This window comes from Mirounga angustirostris, unplaced genomic scaffold (assembly GCF_029215605.1).
Source record: "Mirounga angustirostris isolate CCGP_5_RB_7025 unplaced genomic scaffold, mMirAng1.0.hap1 SCAF_6, whole genome shotgun sequence".
Classification (NCBI taxonomy): Eukaryota; Metazoa; Chordata; class Mammalia; order Carnivora; family Phocidae; genus Mirounga; species Mirounga angustirostris.
Genome location: NW_026991714.1, coordinates 39,423,911 through 39,448,062, shown reverse-complemented (window position 1 = coordinate 39,448,062; position 24,152 = coordinate 39,423,911). Strand labels below are relative to the sequence as shown.

The 24,152-nt window shown below is 43.1% G+C and overlaps 1 protein-coding gene across 7 annotated transcripts in view; it reads left to right on the top strand.

Annotated features, from left to right (window-relative positions):
- The window catches only part of PTPN14 (protein tyrosine phosphatase non-receptor type 14), a 177,185-nt gene that overhangs the window by 61,954 nt on the left and 91,079 nt on the right, over positions 1-24,152 (top strand). For 3 of the 7 annotated variants that reach the window (XM_045877223.3, XM_064594177.1, XM_064594178.1), the window contains one exon: positions 16,173-16,501. The exons of 3 other annotated variants lie outside the window; for them this stretch is intronic. In XM_045877223.3, coding sequence (XP_045733179.2) covers positions 16,328-16,501 — 174 coding nt within the window. In that variant the 5' untranslated portion in view covers positions 16,173-16,327. Of the gene's footprint in view, positions 1-6,787; positions 7,027-16,172; positions 16,502-24,152 lie in introns of those variants that run through there. One more of the 7 variants, XM_045877225.3, reaches the window with a different exon arrangement.

The window sequence follows — 24,152 nt, the reverse complement described above, 5'->3', positions numbered from 1 at the left end:
AGCTGCTTTAAGGAACTCTTACACAACTTTCCATGTGAGCCGGTCTTGTTAGAATATTTCACCCTGCTCCCCTCTTTCTTTCCTCCTGGAGCCCTCTGACTTCCTGTGCCATCTGGACTGGGAACAGTAACACGCCCTTATAAAGACATTCAAACAATTCCCCTACTTTCAAATCCTTCCCTACTCACAGCCTACACACTTCACAAAAACAAACCCCAACACCTGGTACCTTGTGCCTCTCAAAGTTAAGCTTCCAGAAGCCCCATCTAGCTTTACTCTCCCAGGTTTTTCCCTTCTGTATTTGTTTTTTTTTTTTTTTTTTTGGTGTGGGGTTTCTGAAACCCCCCTTGCTTCATCAGACATAAAGCTTGTATCGTTTGTGTTGTGTTCCCCTCCATGATTTGAAGTGATTTTTCAAAGGGGGGAACATCTTTGTTTTGCCACTTAAACCCTGTTGTTTCCCAACTTCTAGCTTTAACTTTCTAATTATTGACGGGATTCAAATAACCGGACGGAGCAAGGAATTAAGCGTAGATATTCCAGACACACTTCATACTTTTTTTCCTTTGTCACATTCTTCTTCATTATCTGACACAAATGAGATCATGGTAGGGGCGCCTGGGGTGGCTCAGTCGGTTAAGTGTCTGCCTTCGGCTCAGGTCATGATCCCAGGGTCCTGGGATCGAGCCCGGCATCGGGCTCCCTGCTCAGCGGGAAAGCCTGCTTCTCCCTCTCCCATTCTCCCTGCTTGTCTTCCCTCTCTCACTGTGTCTCTGCCAAATAAATAAAATCTTCAAAACACAAAACAAAACAAAAAACAAATGAGAGCATGGTTAGATTTTCTTTTGGTGTCTTCTCTAGTGAGCGATCTTTTTGTTCAAGTGGAAATTTCATGGGCAAATCCAACATGTGTGCTCTGTGTTTTCTGAAATAAGCCCATCCCCATGAGTTAGGTTGTAAAGATAAACTTGCCTCATTTTAGGTCTGCAATGAAGAGAAAACAAGAAGGATTTAGAGTGACTAGGGAACCACAGAGATGATTACAGGGCAATGAACTAGTACCTCAGAAGAGAAGACAAGCAAGGTAGGAATATTTATGTCAGAGAACCTGAGGCAATGTCATAATAAGAGTGTTAAATATATGAAAGTGTGATATGGAGAGGATGGTTCCCAGTTGCCCTTTTCAGGATGAAAGACTTCAAGGAGGAAATAGATAAAATTATCACTAGAGATATCAGTATATTTTACAAAGAAGATATTTCAATATGATTGAAAGATTGTTACTGGAATGAGCCATCAAAGTATGGCCATCTTGAGTAATTTTGCTTTTTTTTTTTTTTTTAAGATTTAATTTATTTATTTGAGAGAGAGAGAGAGGGAGTGAGAGAGAGCATGAGCAGGGTGAAGGGCAGAGGGAGAAGCAGACTCCCCACTGAGCAGGGAGCCCAATGGGGGACTCGATCCCAGGACTCCAGGATCATGACCTGAGCCGAAGGCAGACACTTAACCAACGGAGCCACCCAGGTGCCCCTGGCTTTTTTTTTTTTTTTTTTTTTTAAGATTTTATTTATTTTCATGGGAGGCAGAGAAAGGCAGAAGGAGAAGCAGCAAGCTCCCCGCGGAGCAGGGAGCCCGGTGTAGGGCTCCATCCCAGGAGTCTGGGAGCATGACTGAGCCACCCAGGTGCCCTGAAAAATTTTGCTTTAATGTATTTTTTTTTATTTAAATGTAGATTTTATTTATTTATTAGAGCGCGTGCGCATGTGAGTGGGGGAAGGGGCAGAGACAGAGAATCTCAAGCGGACTCTGCTGAGCATGGGGCCCAACACAGGGCTTCATTTCACAACCCATGAGATCATGAGCCGAAACCAAGAGTCAGATACTCAATCGACTGAGCCACCCAAGTGCCCCGCTTTGTGTTTCTAAAGTTCTTAGTATAGAAGGGATTCCCCACCATTACATTTTTTTTTTCCCCCGAATTAGTTCATTCTCCCTTGAGAGGGTCCACGCACAGGTGGTAGAATGACATCTTCACTCGTTACTACTTGCCTGTTTTAGTTGCTAGATCAGAATCCTTGTTTACCAGTCTGCCTTTCATGCAGCAGGTGCTCCTGAGGACCAGTCACGATGCTCCAGTGTTGGCTTCAGTGAAACAATGTAAAGAAGTCGAATGTACTAGTCCGATGAATAGAATAGTTTAATTTTTATACTTGCCTTGTGCTGCATTTGTTTGGGGCTCCCCCATTGCTCTTGCTTCAAATACTGCATTTATATAGAATAAAATGAGCTTTGACATAACCTTCAGTCAAAATCTCTCCACACTGGCTGCTCTTCTTTTTTCTGCCTTTGCCATCTGCCCTTCTACCTTTTGTAGGTTATCCTGAACCAGAGAGCAGTCTCCAGGGTGTTGGTGTGCATTTTCATCCACTCCTTGTTTCTTGCTCATCCTTGCCTGTGTCTGGGCTCCTCTCTTCCCAGCTGCCTGTGTGTTGTTGCTGTTTTTATCCTTACCTAGCATTTCCTACAACTTGGTAGGCAGAGAGGGTGTTTTTACTTGTTCTCTGGGATTTCCCACAATCAGTAGTCTGTGCTGAGTGAATAATAGTTTTTGAGGAAATGATATATAAATATAAGGAAGTACAGTCATTTGATGTGCAGGCCAAGTAAGCTCCCTAGTTACCACTTGATGGAGGACACCACGTTGTATTTCTTAAAAGCTCTCAGAGCTGCTTCTGAAGTTGTGGTACTGGGACAAAGCGCTGTAGCTATCAGTGAAGGGATCCTATTTATTGCAGGCTGGATTTGGGGAGACATTCTGCTGCCCACACCTGCTCTCACCTTAGGACTTTGATCTATCCTTTTTGGGTTGAAATTTTCCTTTACGAAAGCTTCTCTGACTTGCTGAGGAGCCATGCTTAAGGTAACCCAGTAAGAGAAAAAAAAAGCTGTTACCTGATCTGGGTGCTTTTGACTCCCAAGTTTGATTCCTTTCTGTTCTCCGTTATGCAGCTTTTCATTGAAGCACTTGAGAAAACACATTATTTCAATCATTTTACAGGTAAAGAAATGGAAATTGTGGCAATTTATCATAGCTTCTGCATTTGACAGACCTTTGGGAATCAGTTTGGGAGTATGCAGTAAGACGCTTGTAAAAACATATAGCTTTTGGCTTGGTAACTAACTCTCTTCCTTAAGAATCTACCCTGGGTGGCTCAGATGGTTACTCATCTGTCTGCCTTCGACTCAGATCATGACCCCAGGGTCCTGGGATCCGGCCCTGTGAGTCAGGGGTCCTGGGATCAAGCCTGGCTTCAGGCTTCATTGCTCAATGGGGAGTCTGCTTCTCCCTCTGTCCCTCCCCCTTTAAGATTAATAAAATCTTAAAAAAAAAAAAACAAAAAAAACTACCCTAAAGAAAGAATCAGAGGTATAGGCAAATCATTTTGAACAATCACAAAAAAAAATCAGAACCAACCCAACATTTCAACAATAAATAAATGTTGATCTTTACTTTGGAATATTATATAACAGTTTAAACTTGTTTTTGAACAACTTTCAGTAAGTTTTACTTATTGAACTTAATTTCAGTAAGTTTTTCAGAAACAATAATAAGGGAAAATAATAAGTAGTAATCAGAAAGACTGAAAGATATCAGACAGTGTAGTACAGTCCGAACTATGTCAACAAACTTAAAATATAATTAAAGGAATGGGATAAAGTATGCAAAAGTTTGAAATTGATCCTGTTTGGGTGGTGACATTTTGGGTGATTTTGTTTTTCTCCTCATAGTTTTCTATAATTTTCATTTTTTTATAATGAATTTATAATCAGGAAGGATTAAAGATGATTAAAAATTTTAAAGTAGAAAAAGAATGGCCTGTCTAGGCCTAATAATTCAAAAGAAGGAAAACTCATAGAAGTCCCAGGATTTAAGTGGTTTTAATTCCAATTTTAAAAAGGAATGTTTGATCCCAAGTGATTTTTTTTTTTTTTTAATTTTGCTTTTGCTCTTCATCAAGGTATGATTTATATGTGCTAAAGGCCACGTGGTTAATGAGATTGTGTTCTAAATATTGTTATTTGTGAAGGGGGCATATATGGTCAAGGTGCATCTTGCTGTATGTATAATCTAATTGTGAAGACTGAGCTTTGGAACTTTGGCCAGGTTATGTAGTCCCAGCTTCCTTGTCTGTAAACTGGGATTGTGAGGGTCAGGTGATACAGTGCCTATAAATGTCTAGCTCAATTCTGGCACATGGTAATCACTCCAATGATATTCTAGCTCACATGGTAAATGATGGCTGATAGAATAGTACTCCTGAAGGAAGACTTCTCCCCAATTTTTTTATATCTAGCATTTAGGAGCGGTAGTATTTATTTATTTATATTTTTATTTTTAAAGACTTTATTTATTTGAAAGAGAGAGAGAAGGAGAGCATGCATGCGCATGCATAAGGGGAGGGAGGGGCAGAGGCAGAGGGAGAGGCGGACTCCCCGCTGAGCAGGGAGCTGGACTCCACTGGACTCAGGGCTTGAGACCAGGCCCTGACCCAAAGGCAGACACTTTATCTGCTGAGCCACCTGGGCGCCCCAGGAGAGACAGTATTTAACATATGGGTTTTTTGGTTTAACACAACATTAATACTCCAAAGATTGAATAAAGACAAAGTAGATGTTCTGTTTCCCCTTTTATCCTTCGAAGATGGACATGTTCCACACCTTTCTCCAAGCTTGTGTAAGCATAAACACATACATGATGACTAGCTTTGCTTTGATTTTTGCCTTATGTATTATCCTGCAACTTTTGCAACCAGCCAGTAGGTACAGAATTTTTAATGGGTGTTGCTCTGAGTTCATAGATTCAGAGTTAACTAATTTTTGATACCTGCATAATACCCTAAATAATGTGGCTATGCCAGAGTTAATTTGGTCATAACTCTATAGATAGGTTGTTTTTAGTTCCCCACCTTTTACTACAGACGATGTTTACTGCACCATCCTTCTACATAATCCTTAAGATTCATTGCTTTTATTTCCCCAAAGTAGCATTGCTGAGTTAGAGTATGCGTTAATTATAGTGTGGAGGGATGTGGGGTTCTAAAAGCTGTAGAAAGCATTGTTGGTTCCTGGCCTTGCACAATCTAGTTGAAGAATAGATACGCATTTATTTTCCCAGGGATGTTTTTGCTGATGTACAAAGATTTCCATAGACAGGGTTTATTTCCAGGGAGATTTGAAATCCTTAACATTCTGAAACATAGGTATAAATCAGGAGAGCAAAGGGAGCCTCATGAAGTAGGTTTACTCTGTGTCGTGTTTGCTGTATTTATCAGATATGAATTTGTTAGAAATCATACATGTTTAAGTTTCTCAGTTTTTAAGAGCTAAGAGTCCAACTTGAGAACTGAAGTCCTTGAGATTTGCCCTCCTGTTTCTTCCTGTGCCTACACCTTCCAGGGCTGCAGACGTCCCCCACCCAGGGGGAGAGCCATCCTGCAGGTAGCATCTTGTCTGTAGCGGCCCGGGCTTGCTCAACACTGAAGCACACAGCTGAGCATATCTTCAGTTTTGAGGTCACTAATGGTAACAGGAATGTTTGTATGCTAACAAATTGTTTTTATAACAGCAAAGTTACTGTGCTAGAAACAGGTGCCTTTTCTTTGTACTGTCCCTGAGAGCTGCTTAGTACGACATACGTTTTTCCAAGTACCCACTTAGGTTGTGTGTGTGTGTGTATGTGTGTGAGATAGGCAGGGGACAGAAGAAAGGACGATTATGATGGGCTTCCTGTGCGTGTGTGTGCATGTGCACATGTTGTCTACCTATTATGTAGATGCCAACCTGTAGCATGACCATCTCTGTTTAGAAGCTTTGTTTTTTCCCATTAGTAATTAACATTTGGTTACGTCAGTTGGGATTATGCAACTCTGAGCAGCTGACACTAGTTCATACCTGTTTCCATTCTTTCTCCCCTCTGATTCAGTTTCTTGGCTCTGGAGAAGTGAATTGCATTTTAACACTTTAGACCCTGCTTGCTTGTATTCCTGACTCACTGAAGTGGTCACCGTATCTGAAACCCACTGAGCAGCCTGTCATGGTTTCCAGTCCGTGAGACCTGTAGTTGCTTGTTTTGCATTCACGTTTTGTCTCCTTGTGAGACATCGCCTCACTTTTAAAAATTCGATAACCATTGGCTTGTTGGAAAGCAGTTCTTACCCTTGTGACACTTGGCAGTCTGGTTTCCTTGGGCTTCCTGCAGTGTTCAGTGACAGGAACAGTAAGGACAGTGACTGCGGACGAACGAACAGCGCTCACTGTGCCAGGCACCGTGCCAGCACTTGATATATTACTAACGGGTGTAATTCAGCAGCTCTGGCTGGTGGGCATTGTTACCACCCCATAGTACAAATGTAGAAAGTGCGGCAGCCTCGGAGCTATGGTTCTACAGCCTGTAGGTGGCTGATGCAGGGAAATCACTCCACATCTGGGCGAGGTTCACTGGTGGGGCTCGAGAAACCAAGGAACGGGGCGATGTACCCAGGGAAGCTGGGCGCTGCATGCACCGACCCACTTGGAGAGAGAGTTGGCAGAGAGGCGGGGCTGCTGCTGATGTTTGGATAGGAAGTGACATGGGTGAGTCCTCCCATCCGAAAGCCCTGGCCATGTGAGGGGGAAGTTGAGGGAACTCAGGCATGGGCAGGAAGGAAACAGGAGAGGGAGGTGTGGAAAACTTTGCTAACAAGGGAGGTCACTGGTAACAGCCTCTCACGGAGAGTCCCTCTCTTGATCAGTTTTGTCCCTTCAGGGTGCACATCCTGGAGGAGGGTGAAGCAAGCTGGAGGTACGTTTACCTTCAGCGAGTTTCTTTTGTTTTGATGAGTGAGTCATATGAACAGGTTGGAAAACCTCTTCGGTTGCTCTTGTGATTGTGTTTTTCAAATTGGTTTTTGAAGAGGTCGTATGTGATGGGCCAGGATTACCCCTCTCTGCAGCACAGACTGGAACCGTAGAAGGGAGGTTGTCTAGGTAAGAGGCACCGGGTTGGGGGGTGGAGGTATGGGATGCTGTGACGGGGCAGGACCCCGATTCTGCTGCCTTACCCTCTGCATAGAACCTCCTAGGGCTCAGGATACATTTCCGCCATATCGGAATAGAGTCCACTCTGGGTGAGCAAAGATAGACTGCAGATGGCATGGTGAAGCCTTCCTTACAGAATGTGGTTGTTTGCTCTTGTCATGGTTATTTTTATATCACCAGGTCGTTTTCTACCCCCTTTCTGGGCATTTTTAGCATGGTTTTAGCACTGAGTAAGAGCACAGGGTAAGACAGTGTCATTAGTAACTGTGTGATCTTGGGCAGGGTCTTAACCTCTCCTGCCTTGGTGCCCTAGTCTTAAAATGGGGGCATTAGGAATAGCCATTTCATAGGGCCATTGGAGATAATGCTTATTAGCAGAATGCCTCTGTCATTGTATCTGCTTTAAAAATGGAAGTGCCCATTATTGCCTTCTTAGTGTTCTGACACTTGCAGGACTCTCCCATTCTGCTTCCTATCTATGATTAGCTGTGACCTTCTAGGACACACATCACCCTGGGTGTAGACCCTGACTGCGAAAAGAACTGGATTTGGAGAGTTGCGGATTCTACAGTCTCTCAAAGAAGGGTGGAGTCTCTTAGGACAAAGCATTCCTGGCATGAATAGACAGAGAAAGCTCATCAGAGGAGTAAGTGAGAGTCAGGTGTTCTAATAGAGTTCATTAAAAGCAAGTTGCACAGGAAGAGTCCCTTATTCTCTGCCTGATTGTTCTTTGCATTTTATTCAACTTGTCAGCTTTACCTACAAAAGGAATTTTTCTTGCCTTCTTTTAAAAATGGAATGCAAAAAAAAAAAAAAAAACAAAAAACACCAAAAAAAACCAAAAAAAAAAAGGAATGCAAAATGATTACTGTCAATTTGATGTAGTTAAATGCAAGCTTTTTTGGAAGGGCAAGAGGGGTTTGCATGGAGGAGAATTCTGACCCCTTTTTTTCTGTGACATACTCCCGCAAAGTGGGCACTGTTTTCTGTTTTGCCAGATTACTTTATTAAGTGCCGTTTAAGAAATACTTCTTTATTAAAAAACAACAACAATAACAAAAAACACCCCCTAACTTTTAATACGGAAAATTTCAAGCACATACAAAATTGTAGGGAATGGTATGAGCCCTGACATCCCTGTCTGCTACGTACAACAACTGCAGCTCTCATGGCCAATATCGCTTTATCTGTACCCCCACACAACCCCCCCACCCCGTTTGTTTGTTTTGAGAGAGACCATGGGCATGGGGGGGGGGGGCAGCGGCGGGGCAGAGGCAGAGAATCTTAGCAGCACACTCAGCCCAGAGCCCAACATGGGGCTCGATCTCACCACCCTGAGATCTTGACCTGAGCCAAAATCACGAGTCAGATGCTTAACCGACTGAGGCACCCTGGCGTGCACCCCCCCACCCTGTTATTTTTAAGCAAATTCCCGGTAAGATATTATTATATCTGTAAGTATTCAAGATGTGCTTTGAGTGTGTTAAAAGTTTGAGTAATGTCAAAAATGAACACTTTCATGTTTTGAGATCCTTCCTGTGGGAAGAACATGTCTCTCTAGAGACCTAAGGGCAGTGATCCTCAAAGGGAATGGGGAAATGATCTTTGTCAATGATGACTTGGGGGCTTTTTCAAACTCCTTGTCTCCCCAGGCTTTGCTCCCTCCCTACCACCTCCTCCCACATACAGTTGAAAATGTAGCCTTTGATTCTTCGTAGAACTGGTTTGCTTTGAGTGTTAGAGCAGGAATAATCAATAGAGAACCACCGCTTGGGGGAAAAAGTGATTCCAGAAGCTTTACTACTCAACCAATTTTGTTGTTGTTGTTGTTATTTTTAACCAACATGCATGGGACTGTTTACAAGTATATTTGTTTACTGCCATCTTAACCAAAGTATGCTGGATGTTAGTCAGTCGTCCCTATTTACTACAGGGTGCTTTCAACACAGTTTTCCATGCTATGGAATGCTTATTTTTATAGTTTACCTCCCTCATTGCCATTTTATTCCCTGCCAACATACTTTATCTCTTTTAAATCTGCTAAGGGCTAAGAAGCAAGGTTTGTGAAGGTATATCAAGTTAGAGTAAATGAAGTGTGAGGGTGGTTTTTTTGTTTGTTTCTTGAGCAAAGTGTGTGTTGTTGGAATTAAGGACTTTGTGATATTTGATAGCTTCGAGGACATTTTGGCTCCATTTCCTGGTTTTCGGCGCTATTCCGCGTGCATGTAGTTGGCATGCAGCCCTCTTTCGTGGAGGTCAGGTACCACTGTAGTGGGTCCTAGAGCAGGAATCATTCTAACCTCAGATACAGCTCCAAATACAGAAATGTAGACACATTTCTCTACCTCCCACCACTGGATGTTTGCAAGTGAGTTAGCTGGAGGGAGAGGAAGGAATTTAAAAATGTGACCATTCTTGCTTTTGTTCTAGTTATTTAGCAGCTAACAGTTAGGGGCTTGTGCTTTAAGCCTTGCACCACGTTTTACTTGGCTTCAAATAATTCGATATATGGCTGTAATTTGGGTATTCTATAGTACTAAAATTTATAGAAGAAACCGACAGTGTGATTTTTTTTTTTTTCACCGAACAGAACTACGTTCCTCTCTGCTCTTCTTCAAGGGGGAATCAGAGAAGGCATTTTCCATAGTCTTTTTTCCCCATGCCCTCCTAACCCTTTTTAAAAGTCTCCTTAGAAAAATGACATAGTACTTTTCAAAATGAGCTGTGCCTCATGCAGGTTTATACACAGGATGGACTAATTGCATCATTTTTTCCTTTCTCACACCCAGACCAGGGTTACATAGTTCTGTGAGGTATGCTTGGGAGTTGTAATAATGTGGAATGCTGGAAAAATTCCAGAGACTGTTAGTAAATACAGAATGCAGCTGAACAGCAGTTAGCTTTTGTTCGTGATTTCAGAACTCACCCTTAGGAAAAAAGCAAGGCAAGTATACATAATATAGCGTAGGAAATAAAAGGATGACAGTGTTAAAGATTTGGATTTTAATTTCTGTCTTTCCGCTGAAGACTGTACAGGTAATTCAGGACAGAGGATTAAGCTGTATTTGGTTGGTATTCTGAAAGGTCTCTCCACTTCTTACCCATCATGTTTAAAATTTTTTAGATCAGCCAACTGACTTTCTATATTATGAGAAAGCTGGCTTTGCTTTGTGTTTTCAACTTGGCAGGTGTTTTGTTGATATGTTTGGAGGGGGGAAAGAAAGTAGAAGGTAAATCCACAGCTGATAGTTAAAAGATGGAAACGTATATATTAGATCTTTTCGGAAGCTGATTGGTCAGGAATGAGTTTTAGAAGTGACTTTGAAGCTTTTCTGTATGTTCTCTCCTACTGTAGCCTATTCTATAGAAGGCCTTTAAAGTGTAGTGTTTACAGAGCAAATGTCCCTACAAATTGCTTTCGGCAATCATGGGCACATTGGATTATCACATGAGTAATTCCATTGTAGTTTTTGCAAAGAACTTCCATGGGATGTGGCCTCTCTCTGGTCTCTGAGACCACCCCCAGTCTAAGACACATCAAGGGCTGGAAAAGGCAAACTTGGGTGGTGGGAATGTTCTTTTAGAAATCTGGGTTCAATTTTTTTTTTCCCTCAAAGAGCACCAGTGAGCTGAGTAACTTCTCATCCCTCTTCTCCACAGTTTAGCCTCTCTTAAGGCCCCGAAAATCAGACCTATCTCAGGCTCCAAATTCCTCAGGTGTCACTTGAGGTCATCTGGAGGCCCCTGCCCTAGCTTGGCCTCAAAAACAACTATTTCAGGATTCATTCTTTCATCATAATGACAAATATTTAGTTAGCTTTCTGCCATGTCCAAAGGAGACTACAAATCTGAATCTGACACAGATCCTTCCCTTCAAAATTTTCTTTGGGGAGCTAAGACACATCCAGGGGTTTCTCTGGGGTGAGGGAGACTGTGATGTCAGCTCTAGAGACACAGCTATGTGGATTATAAAACCAACAGCAATTTGGAATCATTTTCCACTGAAAAAAAAGTACAATTGTTTAACACAAGACAATATACATGTTATTGACGAAGATAAGAAAAAGGCCACAGCCTTCTTACCCTCTTAGAATGGGCTCTTTATGGGAGCATTTCTTCTAATGATGGACTCCTTTTTGCTCCAGGTGTCAGTGTTTGGGGGATTACAAGGTGGAGTGCTAGGAGAGTACATGGTTCAAGTTTTATACTTGGTCAGTTTCCCTGTGGACTTGTCATACCTTCGTGTTCAACTCCTGTGTTGTTTGCTTTTTTTTTTTTAATGTAGGTGGTAGGGTACTCAAGCCCTTCTTTTCACAGCTGCTGTGCTATCTTTGAGCAAACCTGGCTTCCTGTATGAGGGGGAAGGGGACATGTGTACACCCACAGAAGCATTTTCTCATTGGCTTCTCACAAACCGGTGGGGTGGGTAATATCCTCTGTAAACTGAGGCTGGGAGAGGTTAAGTCACTTGGCGTTCACCCAGGCTGGTTCTTGCAGGAAGGTTTGCACATGTTCCGTTTGTTTCCCGAGTAAATTTTGGTCCTGGGAGAGGACCTCCCTGCTCCATTGCACCTCCCACCTTCTGTCATGTGGGTGTCCTTCCTCTGGGCAGCCTTCAACATGCACTTGTCAGTTACTTCACAGACCCAGAGACCCCCCCGCAAGCTGCCGGAGAGGTCAAAGAGTTGGTGGCACTTTCCTTGCGATTTTATTTTTTTTCACATTTGCTTCTTATTCCCAGCGACTCTCATCACTAAAGGGCTAGGGTCTAACTCTTATCCAATGCTACTTTTCTCACTAAGGTACATCTTTGAAAAAGAGGATCAGCAGATGATGTTTTGGAGTTAGAATATGTTCCTGTTGGTCTTGAAAAAAAAATAAGTCAGCACTGTTGGTTTTACTGTCTATACTAACAATAACAACAAAGAGTCCCTTCCATGAATGGGTCTCAGCAACATTTGCAGCTTGGTATTATTTACTGGAGATGTTCCTGAAGAGTAGATAAAACTTTATCTTTTAAGTGACTTTATTTGTAAGGGAGCTTTCCATTAAAAAAACAAACAGACAAATCTTACAGTAAATAGAATGATGACCCCCTAACTTGATCTCTTGTCAGGAAAATCTTAAGCATCATAAACATATGACCTTTTTAGGAGAATATGGCACTTAGTTCTAGGTTTTATAATGTTGTTCATGTGCTACAGTAAATATGGCCCCTGAGAGCCACATGGGCAAAGTAATTAGAGTGCCAAGAGCCAGACTATTTAACAGAGAGGACTTGCTTGTAATAGATTTCACATCCAGTCTACTGTCTGGTGGCGTATCTTAATCCTTGCTCCCTCTGGCTAGCAAGGACAAAGAGGAGGAATTAGGCTTAAAATACAGAGGGTGCTGGGTTCCATGTAATGAAGAACTCTGTGCCTGTTTAATAGTTAAAAGATGGACTCGTGATACATGTGCTATGGATTCTTTGAGAGCTAAACATGGCGGATAATTCATAGACTATTCAGATGGTAAAACAGAAAGGGATTAAGAGGTCCTCTTCTCGGGGGCGCCTGGGTGGCTCAGTCGTTAAGCGTCTGCCTTCGGCTTGGGTCATGATCCCAGAGTCCTGGGATCGAGCCCCGCATCAGGCTCCCTGCTCAGCGGGAGGCCTGCTTCTCCCTCTCCCACTCCCCCTGCTTGTGTTCCCTCTCTCGCTGTCTCTCTATCAAATAAATAAATAAAATCTTTAAAAAAAAAAAAAAAGAGGTCCTCTTCTCGAACCCTATGGTTACAGTTGAGTGTCACATAGGTTATCTACTTGAAATCATTCAGGTGGAGCCCATCCTAGAGGTGAGGAGTGTCTTAAATGAGCTCCTGGAAGCCCTTCCCAGGGTTACAGCTCTGTGACTAAACAAGTTCTGGGTATAAATACCAGGAGCTTTTAATTTAGGTGAAAGATGTAGGTGTGAAAGATGGAGAAAATAGGTCTCTGGCTCTGGAGGAGTTTAGAGTCAAATGTACTAATACTTTTAACACGAGTTTGATTGGTATGTTAAAATACACAGAAATGATGTGGGAGTTCAGACAAAGAAAGAATACTTTGCTGGGAGGGATCAGAGAAATCTACTGAAAGAGGCAGCTGCATTTCAACCGAGCTGTGAGGGCTATGGCATTGAGGGTTGCCTTTTTTTTTTTTTTTTTTAAATCTTTGGACTATGAACATTTTTAGGTATACAGAAAAGCTGAAAGAACAGTGCAGTGAATACCTGTACACCCAACCATCTAGATTCAACAACTCTTAATGTTTTGTCATATTTGTTCAACTCTGAATTCGTATATGTACGTATTGGGTTTTTTTTAGCCATTTGTGAGTAAATTACAGATATTACGACATTTTACTCCTAGATGTATCCATTGGCATTCCTGAAGCATTCTGTTAGACGAGCACAATTCTGCTATCAAAAATGGAAGAAAATTATCAGTAATACATTAATATCTAATTTCCATTCCCTATTTCAAATTTCCCTGTCTCATGTCTTTCATAGCTATTTTTTTAACCCTGGATTTGATTAAAGTTCACACATTGCATTTTGCTTTTAGAAGTCCTAAATCTCTTTTACTCGAGAGCCACCTTCCTCCCCCACTCCCCGTTCAATTTTTTTGTTTCATGACATTGACTTTTCAGACCAGTTTTCTTATAACTTTTTTCTTGATACCTTACCTGGCAAGTTTCTTACAGATTGAAGATTTAAATTGTTTTAAAACTCTTTAAAATAGTTTGGTATTTTCTAGGAGATCTATTGCCAGATTGTCAGACGTTGCTTCTGACATACCATTTTTAGTAGCTAACATATTTAGAATATGCTAATCTTTATTTGCAAAAATAATATAAGGCGGGGCGACTGGGCGCCTCAGTCATTAAGTGTCTGCCTTCTGCTCAGGTCATGATCCCAGGGTCCTGGGATGGAGCCCGGCATCGGGCTCCCTGCTCAGCGGGGAGCCTGCTTCTCCCTCTCCCGTTCCCTCTCTCGCTGTGTCTCTCTCTGTCAAATAAATAAATAAAATCTTTAAAAAAAAAAAAAAAAGAAATGTGTACAATAGAGAGAGTTCGATATAATATCAGCTCTACCTAGCCCTGTTCATCCTTTTAGTGAACTTACATTCTTTCCCATTACTTTGCGTGTTTTCATTTATTATAAAAATTGCAATTATCTCTATTTTGTGTACATTTACTTTTTATTTCACTAACTGTGCATTATGGATGGCGTCCTATAGAATACACAGAAGCGATTGTTTTTAATAGTGGCTGGGATAAACGTATACCCAGCCAGCCACATTCTTTCATAGGTGTTTAAGGTGAGACACACCCAAATATAAAGTACCTAGCCCAGGATTAGAAATGTGGCTTCTGCCCACAGAGCCAATATTTAATATACGAGTGAAATCTTGGTGTCTTCTTGCCCTGTGCGTCAACAAGTGAGGGAATGAATGTGTGAGTAGTCAACTCATCAGGGCTCTGTGTTTGAATTCGGGCTCTCTCTTTTTTGCTTTTTGGGGTGGGTCCCTACATCGTCTCTTCTGCAGATATCAGATCATCAGGTTGGCCTTCCTTAGAGGTAAACACGACACTCTGCCAACACAGAGTGATTTAGAAACGTTAATAGATTTTACCAAGCCACAGTCTCTAGCATGTGTATTTTAAGCCATCATAAAACATATACCTGTCATGCTAAGGAATGTGCCAGAGGGCAGGCATCAAAGACTGGCCGAGGGAGTCTGGGGAGTATGTTTTGCTGTGTTGTAGGGTTGTGCCCTGACAACCTCGGTGAGGTCTGGGGTAGTTCCTAAATATTAAAGTCACTTTATTTATTAATTCAGGAATTTCTGTAAGTAATTATTCATACTTGCCCATCTAAGTGTCCAGGGGCTCAAAGGTAATTCTGTGGATGAAGGGTGTGAAGACAGGCTGAATCTGCTTGAGTTAGGGAATCAAGGTAACAGAACGATCATAGGAGCAAGAGATGGTCTTTTGAGCTGAATGGAGAAGGGAAAGTGGAACAGAAAGGCTGTCTGGACCTTTCTGGCTTCTTTGGTAGATATGATTAATGAGCTCCCAGTGGGAGCGTTGCTGGCTCAGGGTGAAACAGTAAAGCCGCTTTTATTGTTGTTTTATTCTTGTGTTCTCCATGGCAATCATGTTATCAATCAACTTTGGTGGGACATCAGGGTGTCCGTACATCTCATTATTAGTAAGTTAAAGTATCTGCAATTTGATGACAAGACTTTTGCATCAGGCGTTGTTTTGTAAAAGAATAAAATGATGGTCGGGTGGTTCCCCACGTTGAACTGTCTTAACTATTTGGTGAAGAAAAACACAGAGTTGTGATATTAAATGCACAAAAGGATTCATGTATTTGAAACGTTTTAAAATGCAGAATGTTGCTGACTCTACAAAATGTGCATTCCTTCCATTTTTCTATCCTCCATTCTAAATGTATAAAGTAAATAAGAAGATAAAAGCAAATAACAGAATAAATATTAAAAAAAAAAAAGACACCTGTTAATGAAAAGGAGGCAGTGTTGCAAGGAGGGAGGGAGGAACAAGATAAGATCCTAAGTTCAGGATCAGCGAGCGCTGAATTCCTGGAGCCTCACTTCTTTCTTCCCTAAAAAGGGGATCATAAAATCTACCCAATCAGGTTGTTAATGAGATCGGAATGAGATAAAAGATAGAAGTTAAACAGTGCTCAGATTCCACTCCTGCTGCTTTCTTGAGCGGACAGGATGGTACAGTGAGAAAAGCATGCGACGTTAACATTGAACAGACATCGGTTCAGATTCTGGCTTTGCCATTCACTCTGTGAATGGATGCATTCTTTTCATCTCTCCGACCCTCACTGTCCTCAGCTGTCCAGTGGATTTTATCAGATCCCCCCCAATAAGGTAAGATAAGATAAAGAGCATGGGCTCCGCCAGGACGCTTGGGAGCCTCAGAGCTTGCCGGTTCCCAAAGCGGGGTGTTCATCCCGTCCCGCGGCTGTGTGCTCACTCGTGCGGACGATCTCGAGCTTCCCTCACCGCTGATGACCTTGCTGCTTGTCCGTTTGCAGCGATCCTCTGGAGGGCCGCGCCGGACATGGACACCTCTCTCGGCATCTGGAGGAGCACGTGCCGTAGTGTCGTCACCCAGTCACGAAGCTGCTAAGGCCGTCTCAGGGGCGTGGGCGCCAGGAAGGGAAGGCGGCGTCGGGGGGGCCACATCGCCATGCCTTTCGGCCTGAAGCTCCGCCGCACGCGGCGCTACAACGTCCTGAGCAAGAACTGCTTTGTCACGCGGATCCGCCTGCTGGACAGCAATGTGATCGAGTGCACGCTGTCGGTGGAGAGCACCGGGCAGGAGTGCCTGGAGGCCGTGGCCCAGAGGCTGGAGTTGCGCGAGGTAAGAGCGGGAGTGCGCGGGAGGGCGGGCGGCTGAGGCCCGAACGCGCCCAAGGGACCGGCCACCTGCCGCTTGGCACCTGCCCGGCTTTCCAGCCCCAGCGGCCGGCGTAGAAGGGTCCTGCTGCCCTTGGCCTGGGCTTGATCTCGCAGCCTCAGTGGATCAGGAGGCCTGCCCCGATGCGTGGCAAGCAAGGACCCGGCCCAGAGCGTGCACAGGGTGGCGGCTTCCCTTTGGTTCCGCCGGTGAGGAGGTTGCGGGTTGGGGGTAGCGTCTAAAGTCATTGTCCCTCTTTCAAACCATTGAGTGGGAGCTGGCGCTTTGGCGTTCCAGCTGCAGGTCTAGGAGAAAACACGCACGGAGGGGGTGGATGCAGCTGCTTTTCGTTTTTGTTTGTTTGTTTCTATATTTTCCTCTTCAAAGAGGGGAAAAGTATCTAAAAGGAGCATGACCAGTGAGGCTTTTTGTGGGCGCTTGTAAAATGGGCGTTTTGTTCCTTTCAAGATTCTAACTGACCCTCCTTTTCTTGGCGCCGTCTGTGAGACTACTTCGGGCTTGAAGCAAAGCCAGGGTTGACCGTGAAGGCGGTCAGGTTATCACTCTTCAGAAGGAGACTCCTAGGGCAGCCCTGCTTTTTCCAGCCTTGTAGACATTCGAGAGAAGAGGGTTTCCTGAGACCCCACTCCCCCTCCCCCCCGCAGGTGTGTCCTGAGAGCCACTTTGGGGCAGGCGGGCCAGTGGGTAAGATGATGTAATAGATAACAGTGGATACCAGCGTGGAAGGGACTACAAGCCCCTGGGATCTGAGGACCGGGAAAAGCTCTGTGGTTGTCCTAGGCCCTGTGCCCACATCGCCTGCCTCGGCAGGGTGGTAGGGTGAGCGGTGGTGCCTGCTGGAAGTGATGGTGTTTGATGTCGTCCTGCATACTGGCCTCATGATCCACCTTCTCGCCGCATGCACACTGGAAGGGGGGTCCAGGAAGGTCTTCCTCTCCCCTTGGCGTCCTCCGCAGACTGACTGCCGTCCTCTGGGGGGACTGTTTTCACCTGAGCACGTCTGTCTCCTGCCAGTCTGCGGGTTTATGCTTTGGTTTCTGTGATCGGGGCTTCATTTGAAGTGTATTTTCCTGACGGAGACTCTCCTGTCCCACAGCTACGTGCAGCTTTGGTGGCTGACCCAGCGGAAAAACATGGGAGGTGTTCTGACCTTGTTGGTTGATAGGTGGTTTCTTTTTGCTTATCAGTGGCACATTTGGGTATACATATTTACATATATGCATGGGCATAAAGGAGAAACCTTAAGACTGGAGATAGATCCGTTAGAAGACTGGTCTAAATTTCTTTCGAAGAGTTTAGTTATAGATCGTGCCACTTTTGAGTATTCTCAGTAACTCACATTAGGATAACGATTCTTTGCCTGTATCGGGAGGCACTATATCATGTGCTGAAGCAGTTATAAGCTCAGTCTTTCACGTCTTGGACTTGGGTTCAAGTGATAGTTCTGTCGCTTATGAGTTAGGTGTGCTTGGAAAAGTTACTGCCCTTCTCTGGGCATCAGTTTTTTCACCTATAAAAGCGGAATAATGATACCTTACGTATCTTATGGGGGCTGTTGTAAATATCAAAAGAGATTTGGTATGGGAAATGCGTAGTGCTGCATCTAATAATTTATGATTGTCCCAATTTTAATGTCTTAAGAATTTTTGAGTGAAGAAAATCTTGAGCAACCGCAGTGTGCCAGTTACTGTGTTAGGACTTGATGAATGAAGATAAATAGGGTATAATTTTGTCTTCAAGCTATGCACAGGCGAGTAGGGGAATCCAGCATTTAAGTGAAGTGAAGATCGAATGCGATCCATGCTACAAGGCAGCACAGGGGTAGGCCTGAAAGGCAAAAGCTACCCTTAGAGTTGTGCAGTACACAGTCTGTCCCACTGACTGCGGTGGCCCTGGGAGGGGGAGAAGATGCTTGGTGAAAGATGAACAGAGCCTTCACTCTCTGAGTGGGGACTTGAAGGATGCCTAGGACTTCAGGTGGAAAAGAAAGCAAGGCCATCCAGGGCATGGGGAATTGGATTTTTGAAGATGGAAGGGTTCAGAAGGGTAGGTGCCATTCTTGGGGGCTAAGAAGGCATCTGTGTGCATCACCAGGTAGAGCTAGAGTCTAAGGTGCAACGGGAGGAGGAGGGTCTGGAGATGTGTATGGTAATAATTATTCTCAACAGACTATTGTTTCTCTCAGCAAGAGGGCAGAGGTCAAACCCGGATTAGCCCATGACTGTTGTCACAAAGGATAAAGCCGTGATGTCCAGATTCTTCTGTCAAGTGTGTGTTGCAGTGTGATTGATCTTCTCATGCTAAGGTGGGGTTGACATTTAACGCTGGCTTTAGTTTGACATGCTCTAAATGGGCGCATCCACATTAGAGCAAATCACTTTCTTTTTTTAATTGTATGCTTTTGTTCTGTGACAGACGACATTGAAGGTAATGCTATAGCTACTCTGGTGAGATCAGGCAATCTACTACTTTATTCTTCATTTCCACATACACACCTCGAGGAGGAATGCATTGTTCCAGAAGCAGGAGGAGGAGGGGATGAACCTAGGGTCTGCTCTACTCACTTGACTTTCTTTGTATTCGGGTCATTTTCCAAATAGAGCTAATGGAGCTTGAGAGGAGAAAGTGAAAATCTGTCTAAAATATAGCAAAATGTTTAGTCTTTATTAAGGCTTGGAAACCAGATTATGGTGGCTATTTGGTTTTGCCCTTAGAAGTATTCTGGAGTCTAGATGTTTCCTAGATTTTATAATAGCATTATATTAGGAAAGGAAAATTAATTGATTTCACTTTTGATCTACATTAATTATCATTTGTGTTTTGCCACTTTGTTTTATCATTTTAAAAATTGATTTGATTTTTTTTTTTTTTTAAGATTTTTATTTATTTATTTAACAGAGATAGAGCACAAGTAGGCAGAGCGGCAGACAGAGGGAGAGGGAGAAGCAGGCTCTCCGCCGAGCAGGGAGTCCGATGTGGGGCTCGATCCCAGGACCCTGGGATCATGACCTGAGCCGAAGGCAGCCGCTTAACCAGCTGAGCCACTCAGGCGCCCCTTGATTTGATTTCTTAAAGCACTTTAGCTTTATAGCAAAATTGAGTGGAAAACAGAGTCCTGTATACCTCCTGCTCCCCCCACTCCCACACCCTCCCCCACACCAGAGTAGAATCAGATGAACCCAAGTTAACACGTCATTATCACCCGGATCCATAGTTTACATTAGGGTTCACTCTTGGTGTTGTGCATTCTATGGGTTTTGACAAATGTATAATGACATGGATCCATACGGCAGACTTTTTGAGAACCATGTCTGGTTTTGGATGTACTGATATGCTGCCATTTCAAATGGCATTGAGAGGACCCAGGCCAGGCTCATAGTGTCAGCAAATGCGTCAAGGCCTGAGGGAAGCTGAATATGAGAGGGTCCCTGCTCCCTGAAACCCTGGAGTTTAGAGACTAGGACAAACAAGAAACAAAGCAAAGGGGACAACCCGTGCTGAGGTATAGAAACAGGAAAGCATGTGGAATTTTCAGGGAAGGGCAGAGTTCATTTTGCAATGGTGTGTGTGGGTGTGGGTGTGGAGGGGTCACGGCAGGGAGGGTAGGAGTGTAGAAAGGCAGGTGGGAGTCCGCTTTTGAAGGGTTTGACGTGTCTGGCTAGGGAGTTTCAACTGGGTTCTGTTTCTAAAATGTGTCACAAAAATCGTTAAAATAACTGCCACCTTTTAATGCACCCCGTCTTGTGCCGAGCACCTTCTCCATATCAATTCATCACATTCTCTTAACTCTGTGAGGTGGCTTCTCTGGCTGTCTCCATGTTACCGATGGGGACATCGCAGCACAGGGTGACCTGCTGGCCGTGCTGGGGCTGGCTCAAACCCAGGCGTGCTGACTCCACTGTTCGGATTCCCAGGGGTGCATGTGTTGCCGCAGAAAAGGAGCTGTGGTAAAATGCTTTGGGAAACACCCTCATAAGTGCTATTTTTTTTTTTTTTTTAAAGGTGTTGAAGTCAGTGTTTCACAATTATTTTAGCCTCGTGTTAAATCCTCTTTGAACTGTTTGGAGAATAAAGCACTGCGGTGAGATGGGGAAGCCATCTGAGGATTTCAAGGCGGAGTGTGACATGAACACCTTGCATTTTAGGAAAAGTACCAAATAGAGAATGAGAATTGGGTGACAGGAGGGACAGAGATGCTAGCTGGGTGGACTTAACAATAGTCCTGGCAAGAAGAAATAAAATGGACTCCTTAGGGAAAAAAAACAAATTTTTTAATTGGTTTAAGTTCAGAAAAAAAAATTAGGTATGAATTTCTGGCTAGGAACTTTTTTTTTTTTTTAAGATTTTATTTATTTATTTGAAAGAGAGAGAGCACAAGCCGTGGGAGAGGCAGAGGGAGAAGCAGTCTTCCCGCGGATCAGGGAGCCCAATGCGGGGCTTGATCCCAGGACCCTGGGATCATGACCTGAGCGGAAGGCAGATGCTTAACCTGCTTAACCTACTGAGCCACCCAGGCGCCCCTAGGAACGCTTATTAAGGAAAAGACTTAAGATGTAGAGGCTCAGAAAATTAGAATTCTGGTAATATGGTTAAAACATGTTTGGATTAATGGAGGTCACCCTTTTCTTTGCTTCAAATGAGATCTTAGGTGGAACTTCCATGTATAAAATGGAGCTGTTGTGTTTACAGAGCGGGTGGATATCTGCAACCCCGTGTCCTTGTGCCCTTCCTACCTTCCAGTACAGTTTGAAAATCACTGGCCTAGATTAAGAGAGAAATAGTGAAAACAGTGTGTCTTATGACTAATTCTCATATTTGAAAAAATAAATGCATGGAGAAGCAGCGGGGTTTATGGCTATGAATGTGAGTGTGGACCAAGCCGCCTGAGTTTGAGTCTTGACTCTCCCACTTACTACCTGTGTCACCTTGGATAGTTACTTAACTGCTCTGTGCCTCTGTCTCCTCATCTGTAAATGGAGATGGTAATAGTAGTAACCTCCATGAGTTGTTGGGAGGATTAAAAGAATTAGTTTTTGCAACATTGCCACAGTATTACAGAGCTTGGCACATGGGAAGCACTCAGTATGGTGGTCTCCTCTGTGAGACACCACATGGGCTCTCTAGACTCTGCCACAACACCTCCAAAGAGTGGGTTCTTATCCTTTTCTAAGTCTGCTTGTTTCATTTGTAGATGGCTTGAATTATTAGAAACCGTGATCAGACATTGAGCCATAATCTTTCAATTTCTTGAACAGTTATTAAGGTTGTATTGTCCAATATGGTAGCCACTGGCCACATGTGGCCACTGAACACTTGAAGTGTGACTAGTTTGAGCTGAGCTGAGCCATTACTGTAAAATACACATCAGATTCCAAAGATCTAGTATGAAAAAAGTTAAAATATTCTCTTAAATCATTTTTATATTAGTTACATGTTGAAAGCATACTATTTTGAATATATTTTTAAAAACAAAATTTATTAAAATTAATTTTGCTGTACTTTTTTAATGTAGCTGTTAGAAAATGTAAAATCAAATATGGGGCTTATATTTGTATTTCTACTAAACAGCACTCTTCTAAGAAAGGCAAGGAGGCCATGTTAATAGGAATAAGGAATATTAAGAACTTTTTTGGAATATAAAGAATCCAATAAAATCTAGAAATATGCTAGAATTATTTCCTTTAGGGTTACTCCTGACTCTACTTTTTTTTTTTTAATATTTTATTTATTTATTTGACAGAGAGAGACACAGTGAGAGAGGGAACACAAGCAGGGGAGTGGGAGAGGGAGAAGCAGGCTTCCCACCGAGCAGGGAGCCCGATGTGGGGCTCGATCCCAGGACCCTGGGATCATGACCTGAGCCGAAGGCAAACGCTTAACAACTGAGCCACCCAGGCGCCCCCTGACTCTACTTTTAACTAGAGAATAATAAATGGAGGAGGGATAAATAATTTCACAAAGGTACCTTCACAGCTAAACTTTAAGACAGAGACCCATTGCTTTACCAGGAAATCTACTCTTGGGAATGGTGAATTCGATAACTCTTGGATCTCTCCTACGGCTAGACTAAGAGCCCTCGTTTTTAAAGGAGCCTTAAAAAAAAAAAAATCCCTGATCATTTCATAGGGTGGGTGATGATCCTCAGATTTATCCCCTTTTTCTTTTGTGAATTTATATATTCGTTTTTACTAAAAGGTGATTTATCCCAAGCTATGGGCTACAGTAGAAATGTCCCACATTTTGCTGTTTTCATAATGGCTAGAATTTGTAAAGATACCGAATCTTAACTAGCTTAAGCTAACTTACATTAGGGATATTTCTGTGGTTTGATTTTGTGCTAATTTTCTGGGCATTGGTTACGTAACGTGTGATGATGAGAGTATTCGGTTAAACGGAAGACCTCATTTCCTGGCCTGTCTGGTAATAGTGGAGTTTGCTGTATTTGAGAGCCTGAGCTCTCACCATATCCATATATGTTTGTATTTGCCCAGGGCTAAAATCACACTGATCAAGAGTTAGCTGAAGAGTAGACTGCTGGGAGATCTCTGGCCTCTGAATTTTGTATTGCTTTTTGCCTTTGTAAAGATTATAACGTGAGATCTTGTTCTCGTACTGTCAGTTCTATGAGGCAGACTGGCACCAGTGTCTGTTTTCTAGATAGAGAGATTGTAGGTGAAATAATTTCCCGTCTTAACTTGTAAGTCTTCATCTTTCTGGATATTTGAGTGAGCCGTACAGCCTCAGAAGAGTGATTTTTCTCCCCCCCACCCCCCTTGGCTATGAGGTTTGCTTCTTGGGCCTGTGTTACACTCTACAGTCACTTTTCTGATACTTTTATGAAAGATGGGCTAGGCAAATGAGGATGGGGCAGTCGGGTCAGTTACAGAAACCCCAGACCTGCCCAGAGTAGAGGTGGATTGCACACAAGTTGTTCGCCAGGGTCGTCCAACTCATGTCGAGTGGTTTATTTTCCAAAGCCGTTGGAATGAAATGGCATCAAGTGCTGTTTCGGAGTCTGCTTCTAGTCCTCTTTTGAAGCATTTTCCATGCCTCAGTGAAAGTTTTAATGCTTAAGTGTAATTCCTGTCTGTTTTATGTGGAGGCATACCAACTCTCTGTTTCTTAATTTACAACCAAAATGCTGGCTCTGACAGGCAACCTATTACAACGTAATGCAAGATATTTTAAACTCTTGCTTCTGGATGATTAACTCTTCAAAATGCTTAAGATAAGATCGTGGATTTAATCCCTGGTAATTGCCAAGGCTGCATCTGTAACCCTTGCAGATAGATCAGAGCTGCGCCATTGGTCGCAAAACTGGAAAAACCCAAGTCCTCAAAGAATCTTTCCCTGTTCATAATAGCTCATGTGGGGGATACCACCATCTCTACAGGTAAATGAACAGACAAACGACAACAACTCAGAACTATTTTTAAAGGCCTTCACTAGAATCTTTTTCTTTGTACTGAAGAGGGATCTTACGTTAGCACTAAAATATTCACACACGGATCTACCACTGAAGAAACTAGCATATTTTTGAGTGGATGCAAGCATTTCTGCTTCCTCCGTTAAAATGAAAAACTCCAAACCAAAT